Source organism: Oncorhynchus gorbuscha, linkage group LG09 (genome assembly GCF_021184085.1).
Source record: "Oncorhynchus gorbuscha isolate QuinsamMale2020 ecotype Even-year linkage group LG09, OgorEven_v1.0, whole genome shotgun sequence".
Classification (NCBI taxonomy): Eukaryota; Metazoa; Chordata; class Actinopteri; order Salmoniformes; family Salmonidae; genus Oncorhynchus; species Oncorhynchus gorbuscha.
In genome coordinates, this window is record NC_060181.1 from 53,303,835 (window position 1) to 53,316,724 (window position 12,890).

Below are 12,890 nucleotides of genomic sequence, written 5' to 3' on the forward strand. Positions count from 1 at the left end.
TTACAAGTACACTTAGTTGCTCCCTCAGTTAATCATTTCTATCACACCATTTTAAGAACACATTAAAGTAGTGTGGTACTATTAATGACCAATGATCCTGATGAACCCATTCTTGGCATCGCTACAAGTTGTTCATGGCTGTTTAGCACTTATCAGATAGGGATTTCCCAGAAGTTGGTCTCTCTTGGTAGGCAGCCTTCCACTTCTCTGGAAAATTATTCCATGCCAGACGCTTTCATGCACAGACTAAGGCGGATGGTCTTGCCGGAATCTAATGTAAACCTCCTGAGCTGACATTTACATTCCTCTAAACCACTACTACGTCATCCACCTTTCCTCATTGGTACTCTGCGGCCTCTACCAGTGGTGTATGCTGTTACAAAAAAGGCTCTGTTCCAATCGAAAATGCAACCTTTCTCCATTCTTGAAAGTAATCGCTGATCTCACACTAATAAGGTGACGGCTGGGCTAGCTTTCATCTTATCGAATTGTGAGAGATCAGTGATTACTTCAAGAAAACTAGGAAGGCAGAACTCATTTTAACAGGGCCTAGGGTTGCATTGTGGAGTTCACAGGTCAAGGCAGTGGACTAAACTGGTCTGGTATGTTTCACAACTACAGGGGGAAGAGTAATTTCACGAATGCCTGTATGGAACACAATAGCATGTCCTGCAGGCTCTATTTTTGTCTTTATTATTGTCATGTGGTCAAGTTACGCAAATAAAGACCTAGTTAATTAAAAACTTCTTAAGGCCATGGGTTCCCCTACAGGAACTCCCCCCCCCGTTCAGCTGAAACGGTGGCGCAGGGAATGCAAAAATATTCTTAGAAATATTTAACCTCCACACATTAACAAGTCCACAAGACTGTTTTGAGAATATTGATTGGAATCTGTTCAAAGATTCATCCACCCAGGCCTCATCCATCAACATTGAGGGAGTATACATCATCAGTCATAGGCTTCATTAGGAAATGTGTCTGTACCCACAATAACAATCCGGACATACCTCAACCAAAAACCCTGGATGACCGGAGATATCCGTGCCATGACGAGAGCCCGTACTGCCACATTCAATGTGAGCAGAACGAACCTTGATGACTTGGTGGCGCGCAAAGCATACAAGACAAGCAGGTGCGAGCTCCACAAATCCATTAGGGACGCAAAAAGACAATACAGACTCAAACTTTTTAATTGATTTTTGGCTACTCGCACTCGCAAAGCATGTGGTAAGGACTACAGACTATCATGGACTACAAAGGTAAATCCACTGTCTAGTGCCCACCGAAACCTCCCTCTGAGATGAGCTTAACACATTCTATGCTCGCTTCAAGGCAGACAACACGACCAGGTGCTTTCGCTCTCTGAGGCTGATGTGAGAAACTCTCAAGAGTGAGTACTTATGGTATCCCTGGCCGCGTCCTCAATGTGTGCTGACCAGCTAGCAGGCGGCTTCTCGAACGTCTTCAACCTGTTCCTGGCTGTAGTCCCCACCTACTTCAGAGACCACAATCATCCCAGTGCCCAAGATTAACAAGGTGACATGCCCAAATGACTATCGCCCCGTTGCACTCACCCCGGTCATCATGAACTTCGAGGGGTTGGTCATAGCCGACATCAAGGCCAGCATGCCAGGCACACTGGACCCATTCTAATTTGCCTACTGCTCCACCAGGTCCATGGGAGATGGCATTTCCATCGCTATTCACACAGCCATAACACATCTGAACAAAAGGAACACCAATTTAAGAATGCTGTTCATTGACTACAGTTCAGCATTCAACACTATTGTTCCCTCCAATCCCTGGTTCTGGATACTACCCTCTGTAACTGGATCCTGGACTTTCTGATGGGAAGACCACAGGATGTGAGGATTGGCAACACCTCCTCCACACTGACTCTTAACACAGGGACCCCCCGGGGGTGTGTCCTCAGCCCTCTGCAGTACTCCCTGTTCACCCATGACTGCGTGTCTTTGCACTACACCAACTCCATCGTCAAGTTTGCTGACGACACCATGGTTGTAGGCCTGATGATGACCAACAATGAGGAGTCAGCCTATAGGGAGAAGGTAAGTGAACTGGCATTGCGCTGTTCTGGCACCACAATCTCCCTCAATGTTAGCAAAACAAAGGAGTTGCTTGTTGACTTTAGCAGAGGGAACATTCCCCGATACACACCAACAAGACTGCATTAGAGAGTCAGCAGTTAAGTTCCTCGGCGTCCACATCACCGAGGACTTGACATGGACCAGCAACAACACCAGTCCTGTCGAGGGCACAGCAGCGCCTCTACTTTCTAAAACGACTGAAGAAATTTGGCATGTCACCCCGGGTCCTCTCCAAATATTATCACTGCACCATTGAGATCATCCTGACTGGTTGCATCACAGCCTGATACGGGAAATTGCTCCATCCAAGACCACAATGCCATCCAGCGGGTGGTGAAGATGGGCCAGTAAATCACCAAGACATCTACTCAAAACGGTGCCTGACGAAGGCCCACAGCATCAAGGACCCCACAAACCCCAGTCATGAGCTGTTCACTCCCTTACCGTCAGACAGATGGTACCGAAGCATGCGTCTGATGCCATCAGACTACTGAACACTGGACTGACCACTTGAACTGCACTGACTCTCGGCACATACGCTACACACCCATTGTAACTGCTGCTACCAGACTTAGCATACTGCACAATTTAAACACTTGCTCCCCCAATCCCTCCTTCCCCAAAAACATGTGTAAATACACTACATGCTCATCAAACATATCATTCCAGAATCATGGGCATTAATATGGAGTTGGTCCCCACTTTGCTATAGCCTGCACTTTTATGGGAAAGCTTTCCACTAGACGTTGGAACATTGCTGTGGGGACTTGCTTCCATTCAGCCACAATCATTAGTGAGGTTGAGCACTGATGTTGGGCGATAAGGCCTGGCTCGCAGTCGGCGTTTCAATTAATCCCAGAGGTGGTATTTTATTATTTCTTATTGTTGTCTAAGGAACCTGCAAGTAAGCATTTCATTGGACTGTGAATACCATGTGTATCCTGTACATACGACAAATAAAACTAGAAAATGTCACGTAAATATACACACACAATTATTTCTGTAATAGACTCTTTAAATAAATAATGTAACACCCTTTTAATAGTCAGGTGCTTATTTTACTCGCACATCAGCCTTCCAAATGATACCTTGATTTAAAAAAAAAGTATTATCAAGGGTTGAATGTGTCTGTTTGGCTTTCCTATGTATTTAAAGACCTACATCATTGTGTGCCATATACTGTAGAATATGACAAATTAAATGTTGTGATATTAATGGAAGTCGACGTGGTTAACTTCCCAGCAGTGCATTGCAACATACTGTGGTCAAACAGTTGGGAACATGAGCCCTGTATAGGAAAAGGATTTCTGATGACATGTTCATCCTCTCCATTTATAGATGCTGGAGTTCATGCTAAACTGATCTCGCTCTCTCTCATTCTCCCTTGCTCTCTATTTGTCTTCTGTTTCCTTCTCCCTGTTTTCATCTTTCTCTCTAACTTAGGCAGAGGCCATGCTTGCTCTAAAGAGGGCGGCCAGGGCAGAGGCCAGAGAAATCCGCATGAAGGAGCTGGAGAGACAACAGGAGGAGGTATAACTAAAGAGCACTACATTACACCCAAATGCACACAATGTACACACTTATCTTATAGAACACATGCACACAAACATGCATGCAAATAGTATCCATACCTACAGAACAACTACAGTTCGAAAGGACAGACAAAACCAGACCTGATGTAGTAAGGTACCTTACAAAGACTTAATCCCAAAACTACCCCAAGCTTTAGGCACCTTGACCCATGTCACATGACCAAGGAGTCAGGTCGGGAAGCGCTGTCTGTTATTAAAGGCATTTCCTGTGAACAGTGTTTCATTCGTAAACGTCCTGTGCCAGGGTGGGTCCAGTGGTCACCAGTGTTAATGGTGTACCATCTCCATTGCACTAGAATGCACAGCTGGTCATTTCTACCAAACAAATTAGCATACACTCTTAAGTCATAGTGCGAGACTTTGGCAACTAAGCCCTTTTTCCACTTACTCAGTCAGATTAACTCATGGATACTATTTTTATGTCTACGTGCAGTTTGAAGGAAATTGCTAACTAGCGTTAGCGCAGTTACTAACTACATAGATTTAACAATGACTAAGTCTTCTCTAATGTTATTTAGCAATCACTTGTGAAACTACACAGAGACATAAAAATGAATTGCCAAAAAAGTCACATTATCCCTTTAACACCATCAGTATAATCAACAGCCAAGAACATTATCATTAGATCTAGGAAATGAGGGATCCTAGTTTTGCCTTTTGGGACCCATCATCATTTCTTAATAAGTTTAGTCTAATCTTAGTATGATCTTGAAGTTATGCAATCTTTACATCTAGAATATTCTGGAGCATATGGTACTATCTAGTTGCCAGCTTAGTGCATTCGGAAGGTATTCAGAACCCTTAACTTTTTCCACAGTTTGTTACATTAGAACCTTATTCTAAAATGTATTACATTGTTTTGCTTCCCTCATCAATATACAAACAATACCCCATAATGACAAATCAATAGCAGGTTTGTAGAAATATTTGAAAGTGTATAAAAAAATATATTAAACTAAGGGTATCCCGAATGGCGCAGCGGTCTAAGGCACTGCATTGTAGTGCTAGAGGCATTATAACTGACCCGGGTTCATTCCCGGGCAGGGATTTCAGCCTTGGAGTCTTCTTGGGTATGACGCTACAAGCTTGGGACACCTGTATTTGGGGACACCTGCATTTGCAAATTAAGCACTGTCAGTTTGGCCACTCCTGCGTTGTCTTGGCTGTGTGCTTAGGGTCGTTGTCCTGTTGGAAGGTGAACCTTCGCGCTCCGGAGTATGTTTTCATCAAGTATCTCTACTTGTCTCCGTTCATCTTTCCCTCAATCCTGACTCGTTTCACAGTCCCTGCCACTGAAAAACATCCTCACAGCATGATGCTGCCACCACTATGCATCACTATGGTTTTTGCCATGTGATAAGCGGTGTCTAGCTTCTTCCAGACATGATGCTTGGTGGAGTTCTGCAGAGATGGTTGTCCTTCTCAGATTGACCATCGGGTTCTTGGTCACCTCCTTGATGCAAACTGGCATAACAGAATAGAAAGAGTGGTGCTCTTCTCCCCCGATTGCTCAGTTTGGTTGGGCAGCAAGCTCTAGGAAGTCATGGTGGTTCCAAACTTCTTCCATTTTAAGAATGATGGGGGCCGCTTTGTTCTTGGGGACCTTCAATGCTGCAGACATTTTTATGGCACCTTTCCCCAGATCTGTAACTCGACAAAATCCTGTCTCTGAGCTCTACGGACAATTCCTCTGACCTCATGGCTTGGTTTTTGCTCTGACATGCACTCTCAGATGTGGGACATTATATAGAGCTGTTTGCCTTTCCAAATCATGCCAAATTTTATGAATTTACCACATATGGACTCCAAGTTGTAGAAACTACTCAAGAATGGTCATTGGAAACCGGATGCACCGGAGCTCAATTTCACGTCTCATATCAAATTGTTGAATACTTATGCAATTAAACTTTCTTCATTTGTAATAAATTTGAACATTTCATAACCTGTTTTGTAGTGGGACAGTAACATTAGTTCTCATCTTTATACTTTAAGCATGTTTATATTCTATGTCTTTCTTTTTTTTTTTATACAGCACCTTTTTTCAAGTGAGAAATTGCCAAGAAACTGAAGATCTCGTACAGCGCTGTGTACTACTACCTTCACAGAACTGCGCAAACTGGCTTAACAGAATAGAAAGAGTGGGAGGCATGTACAGGTACAGGATGGCAACAACTGCCCGAGTTACACCAGGAATGCACAATTCCTCCATCAGTGCTCAAACTGTCCGCAATAGGCTGAGCGAGGATGGACTGAGGGCTTTTTAGGCCTGTTGTAAGGCAGGTCTTCTCCAGACATCACCGGCAACAAAGTCCCCTATGGGCACAAACCCACCGTCGCTGGACCAGACAGGACTGGCAAAAAGTGCTCTTCACTGATGAGTTGTGGTTTTCTCTCACCAGGGGTGATGGTCGGATTCGCGTTTATCGTAGAAGAAGTGACCGTTACAACGAGGCCTGTACTCTAGAGCGTCCGTCATGGTCTGGGGCGGTTTGCCACAGCGTCTTCGGACTGAGCTTGTTGTCATTGCAGGCAATCTCAACGCTGTGCGTTACAGGGAAGACATCCTCCTCCTCCCTCATGTGGTACCCTTCCTGCAGGCCCACCCTGACTCTCCAGCATGACAATACCCCCCCCCCCCCCCGTGACATCTTACAGCAAGAAGTGGCAAAACTGGTGCAGTCCATGAGGAGAAGATGCACTGCAGTACTTAATGCACCAGGTACTGACTGTCACTTTTTTTTATTTTGACCCCCCCCTATTGTTCAGGGACATATTATTCTCTTTCTGTTAGTCACAAGTCTGTGGAACTTGTTCAGTTTGTCTCCAGTTGTTGAACGTTGTTGTAAGATAAAGATTTACAATGCAGTTGACAGTGAGGACGTTTCTTTTTTTGTTGGGTTTAGTTACAGAAAACTCATATGTGCTTTAGAAACAAAAGGTTGTGCTTCTTGACTATTGACCAATACCTGGTCAACAGCATTGGAGCTCAAAGGTGGGCACACAGATAATCCTATCCATTTTTAGTAACCAATATCACATGTTTAATTTTCATTGGTTTTGCCTGGAAAAAACAGTAGCCTACCTCCCATATTATCCATATAAAATAGTTTAGCAATCAGCTACGGATGCATTTTTTTCCAGAACAATAAGCTACTTGGTAATTTCATTTTCATATTTCAGATAGGTTTGGTTGGGTTATAATTACCGGTTTGTGTGTGTGTATATACCTCAGTGGTGGGGACTGACTATGTGTAAAGATGGCTGTAACATCGCACAACCTTCAATGTTTTTGACATGATATTCCCAGTTCATATTGACTGCTAACATGAATTACTTTCAGCTCAAAATGCAGGTATTAAACTTTATTTCTGTCTTGCGTTTTTGAAAATGCATCACTGTTCATTTGTGCTGTGATTGTACACGTGTGTGCGAAGGGTGTCGCAAGCTTTGAACCACTGCTAGCGAACAGTTTCTGATTTGGTGCAGCTCAAACATTAAATTGTAGGGAAAGACTATTGCCATAAATATGCAGCTCCAACAAAATTGGTGATAAAGAATATTAACTGTGTGCTTTGAAAGCTCACCAGCCTTATGGCATCAAGCAATGATTACTAGCATAAGTCTACTGGGCTTTTGGTATGTCAAAATGACATTGATCGTTTGCATTTGGAATTTGTTGTTTAAAAATGTATTACATATTAAAAATGTGGCGTAGACACAGGTAGTCTCAATAAATAGACAAAGATTTGTAGTTGAACAAGTCATTGCATGTAAGCTATAGATATTTGTTATTACTTGACTTGTGACTTGCTGTTAGAATGCACGACTTGGACTTGGACTCGATCCGTTCTGCTTTGGACTCAACTCTGACCTTGTGACTTGAATAATAGTGACTTAGTCCCACCTCTGAGTTTGTCATTATATTTAGCACTTGTCCCATTTTTAAATGTGAAAAATGCCAGCTATGAGACACTCAAAAGACACGTGGTTGAGCAAATGGCACCGTCCCTGTGTTATGGTATACATGAGCAGGGGGATCATCTGGACCAACTATTGAGTAAGTTGACTAAACCATTTCAACAATCTCCCCCTATCAAGCATTGTTTGAAATATGTTCTACCCTCTTGTGGCTTTGAGTCAGTGACTCAATTAACACAGATTAACAGTCAGTGTTCAGATTAGTCTGGTCAGGACGTTTGTGTGTAGTTTAAACCCTCAATCCAAGCCTCAAAGTAGCTTAGTGGTCTGTGCTCCTTAGTGAAGCCTCTAGTCGACTAACAGTGGTTTGCTCCAACGACGTAGAGTCTGAACAGCATGAGCAGAGGGTGGCTATGCTTTCTAATACTGTCCGGAGGCTAACTTTAGGAGATCTACTTTTCAACTGGAGGAACTCTCAAGCCAGAAGTGGATTACTAGTTGTATCTCTACAGTAGCGCTAACTAACCTGAATCATCAGGTCGTAGTTGTAGCATCATCTGACCCGGGAACGTTCAACCTCCCCTGATCCCATCTGCAAGCCAGGCCGTCATCATTGGTGACGTCTATGGCACACACTACGTTTGCATCGTGACAGCAGCAGGACGGCCGGGCGGCGGTTGGCAGGGAGGGGGATCCGGGCTGCCCTGAGTGGGCGTCCGGGGACCCCTCCAAATAGGAAGGTGAGCTCGGTATGTTTTGAAGCTAGTTGGGACGTGAAGCGGGAGGTACGGTACCTGAGCTTATTGTGTGAATGTAACTCATCTGATTTATAATGGACTTGCACTGAGCGAGGCAAGTTAAGTATTTACGTGTTTTATATACACTTGAGAAATTAAGTAACGCTTTTCATTATTGACCAAAAACAGACACACTCTCTGTATAGTGGTGTAGGTCTTTGGATGTTGTACACATGAAATTGTCATGCCTAGCTTTATCCGCGTCATTATATTCCATTTAGTGTGACTCGAGCCGTTTCTTCCACCAGCTGTGCTGCGTGGGCTACACGCATTTTATAAAAGGGATGTAATTTGGGTGTTTTTTGGGGGCTTTTATTAAGGTCCTTTGGTCACCCCCACAGTGCACAACAAGCAATGAGGAAGTCTATTGCGGCAGGGGTAAGTTTTTCAAAAACAAGTGAAATCACCAAAAAAGTGTCTGCACCCTTCTATAACATTGTATTTACGTTAAAGAAAATCAATTTACTTCGGGAATAGTAAACCACTCCTTGAAACCTATCAAGCATTTATCAAATACTTTGTTCGGGGCCTGGCGCTGTGGAGGATAGCAGCCATTTTATGTGCTCTTGACCAATTCTGCCATTTTGTGTTTTATTTTATGCTGATCATAACTTTTTTTAGTTATTACCTGTGACCAAAAACAGCTTCTGTACATCAGAACAGCGATCATTAACCTCGATTTGCATGACAATTTTCTACTTCAACGAGTCGGCAGCTCTGGACTTTCTGCTTACTCCTGACCGGGCCCTAATCGCCGGGATTGCAAGGTGCAAGTGTCAAGCGAGCTGGGATCCTGACGAGACTGTTGGCGAGCATATAAACTGCCTCTTCCCTTCATTCTATTAGCAAATGTACAAATTGGATGTGCTCCGCTCGAGACTATCCTATCAACGGGACCTGAAGAATCATAATATTCTATGTTTCTCGGAGTCGTGGCTGACATCGATAATGTACTGTACAACTCGCATTGTTTTTTTTTGTTGTTTTCATGCATAGTCTAGACCGGACAGCAGCCTCTGGGAGGGGTGTGTCTCTTAAAAAGCTGCTGCGCGATCTCTAATGTTAAGGAAGTCTCAAGTTTATCTCATGACAGACCATCCTATTTACCAAGATCATTTTAATCTATTTTTCATAACGGTCTATTTACCACCACAAACCGATGCTGACACTAAAACCGCATTAGACACGCTGTATATGGCTTTAAGCAAACAAACAGCACATCCAGAGGCGGCGCGTCTCGTGGCCGGTGATTTTGATGCAGGGAAACTGAAATCTGTTTTTACCCAATTTTACCAGCATGTCCCCTGTGCAACTAGATACGGTTTTTAAAACTCTAGATCACCTTTTACGCCACACACAAACATAAACACGGCTCTACCTTGCCCTCCCTTTAGCAAATCTGACAATAACTCTATCCTCCTGATTTCAGCTTAGAAGCAAAAACTCAAACGGGAAGTACCAATGACGCGCTCATTACGGAAGTGGTCCGAAGAAGCGGATGCTAAGCTACACGACTGTTTCGCTAGCACAGACTGGAATATGTTCAGTGATTCATCCAAAACAACAAGTCACCAGCTTTATAAGTGCATCGATGACGTCGTCCCCACAGTGACTGTACGAACATATCCCAACCAGAAGCCATGGATTACAAGCAACATCTGCACTGCGCTAAAGGCTAGAGCTGCCGCTTTCAAGGAGCGGGACACTAATACAGACGCTTGTAAGAAATTTCGCTACGACCTCCGACATCATACAGGCAAAGCATCAACACAAGACTAAGATCTTATCGTATTACACCGGCTCTGATGCTCGTCCGATGTGGCAGGGCTTGCAAACTATCACTGACTACAAAGGGGAAACTCAACCGCGAGATGCCCAGTGACGCGAGCCTACCTAACGAGCTAAATGCCATAAATGCTTGCTTCGAGGTTAGCAACATTGAACCATAAATGAGAGCAGCAGCTGTTCTGGACAACTGATCTCGCTCTGTGTAGGCAATGTAAGACCTTTTTAATCAAGTTAACCTTCACAAGGCGCAGGGCCAGACAGATTACCAGGATGCGTACTTGTTGCATGTGCTGACCAGCCGGGAAGTGTCTTCACTGACATTTTCAACCTCTGCTTGACCCAGTCTGTAATATCTACATATTTTAAGCAGACCACCATAGTCCATGTGATCAAGAACGCCAAGGTAACCTGTCTAAATGACTATCGTCCTGTAGCACTTACATCTATAGCCATGAAATGCTTTGGAAGGCTGGTCAAGTCGCAGATCAACACAATCATCCCAGACACACTGGACCCACTCCAATTTGCATTCTGCCCCAACAGATCCATAGATGATGCAATCTCTATTGCACTCCACACTGCCCTCTACCACCTGGACAAGAGGAACACCTATTTGAGAATGCTGTTCATTGACTAAAGCTCAGTGTTCAACACCCATCACTAAGCTCAGGACCCTGGGACTGAACACTTCCTGTAACTGGATCCTGGACTTTCTGACAGGCCGCCTCCGGGTGGTGAGGGTAGACAACACATCCGCCACACTGACCCGCAACATGAGGGAACCTCAGGGGTGCGTGCTTAGTCCCGTCCTGTACTCCCTGTTCACCCACGACTGCAACAACACCATTAAATTTGCTGACGACACGACAATGGTAGGCCTGACCACCACAGATGATGAGACTCGCTGTAGGGAGGTCAGAAACCTGGCGGTGTGGTGCCAGGACAACAACTTCAACAAGACAGGAGCTGATTGTGGACTACAGGAAATGGAGGGCTGAGCGTGCCCCCATCCACATATATGGGCTGTAGTGGAGCGGGTTGATAGCTTCAAGTTCCCCTGTATCCACATCAGTAAGGAGTGAACATGTTTGCTCTTTTCCATATTCTGTCCCTCTCTGATAATACTGCTAAATAGTTAGTCCGGGTAGCTATTTGGTTATCTGCATTAACCCTCCCTCCTTTGCACTAACTCTGCTGCAACTGCTTGTTGTCTATCCTGTTGCCTAGTCGCTATTCCCCTACCTATATGTACATATCTACCTCAATTACTTTGTACACCTGCACATTGACTCGGTACTGCTGGCCTGTGTGTGTATCTAGCCATGTTTTCTTTAATCATTTGTGTAATTATTTTTCTCTCTGCATTGTTGGGAAGAGCCTGTAAGTAAGCATTTAACTCTTGTTTACAAGCATGTGATAAATAACATTTTGATTTGAATAGTGTTACCTTCATTTGAAATGGTGTTTCCTTTTGAAATGATCTTAAATCCAAAACATTTTCTGGAATCGAATCACCAGAAAAATATGAATTGTTGATTTGATATTTTGCAATGAGGCACTTAAATCATGCTGGTTCTCAGAGCATCTTTTCCAGAATGCCGACTCCCAAGTGTCTCAGAGCCACAGTACAGATTATCACGTGGTTTTGTTTAGTAGCTAGGTGTCTTTTGTATACAGTGCTCTCAGGTCAGAGTTCAGCAGTCAAAGCTTGGGAGAAGAGGTTTCGTAATGCTTTTATTTTATAATTTGGCATACATGTGGCAATGGAACATCCGTTCATTTAAGTACATATGATTTTCCTTTGCCATTCAATCTCCAAAATATAACAGACATTTGTTCACCTCGGAGGTCCTTGAATGTGACAGACTTGTCAGCATTTCTCTTTAGAAGTTGATCTCTCACCATACCTACTCTTCTGACAGGTATCGGCATTAACCATAACAAAGGGTCAGTGAATCTGCCACGAGGGGACTTTGCCAAGGTTGGGGCAAGATCTTTTGGCTAGAACGATGGAGCAAGCACGGACATAGACGTCAAGCAGTAAAATCATAAATTAAGACTCATTACTTTGATGGCACCAAAGTTTTCAAAGGGGACCGAATGTGATCGGACCGTCAAACAATTAGCATATACGCATTTGTGGAGTGGTTGAAAAACGACTTTTAATGACTCCAACCTAAGTGTACGTAAACTTCCGACTTCAACTGTACTAAGGGCCTACATGAATCAACTTTCACAGCGAATGCTTTTGTTTCTAGGTTATGTACTAATTATTTGAAGTTTTCTAAATGCTTAAAAAAATATTGTGCCTAATGCAAGCCTCCCTGTTAGATTGCAAATCAGCACACAATTGAGCTAAACGTTTGGAAATTAAATGCATGTCAGGTGCAGGTGCGCTGTTTATCTCACATCTGACGACTGGGGGGCATTTAGGATGTTTTCTACTACGGATCGCTAAGATATTCAAATTATGATCACACTTCCTCAATTCAAATATTATTGTTTGGTATGGCTTAGAACTTGGGAACCGAGCTCGAGTTATCGGTGTAGCCGGTTGTCGCCCGGACTTGTTGAAATATCTAAATGCCTAGAAAAAACTCCAGGCTTCAGTCAGAACTGTCAATTTTTATTATATATATATATATATATATAAAAAAATGTGAGTCTCCGACTTCAATTACATTACA

At 43.6% G+C, this 12,890-nt stretch overlaps 1 protein-coding gene across 5 annotated transcripts in view; it reads left to right on the forward strand.

Moving 5' to 3' along the window:
* Positions 1-12,890, forward strand: part of LOC124043758 (leucine-rich repeat flightless-interacting protein 2-like) — a 66,547-nt gene that overhangs the window by 14,537 nt on the left and 39,120 nt on the right. For 4 of the 5 annotated variants that reach the window (XR_006840379.1, XM_046362688.1, XM_046362685.1 and 1 more), the window contains one exon: positions 3,552-3,638. Coding sequence is in view for 3 of the 5 variants with exons in the window: in XM_046362688.1 (XP_046218644.1) it covers positions 3,552-3,638 (87 nt within the window). In the remaining 2 variants the exon portion in view is untranslated. Of the gene's footprint in view, positions 1-3,551; positions 3,639-8,039; positions 8,359-12,890 lie in introns of those variants that run through there. The other variant, XM_046362687.1, reaches the window with a different exon arrangement.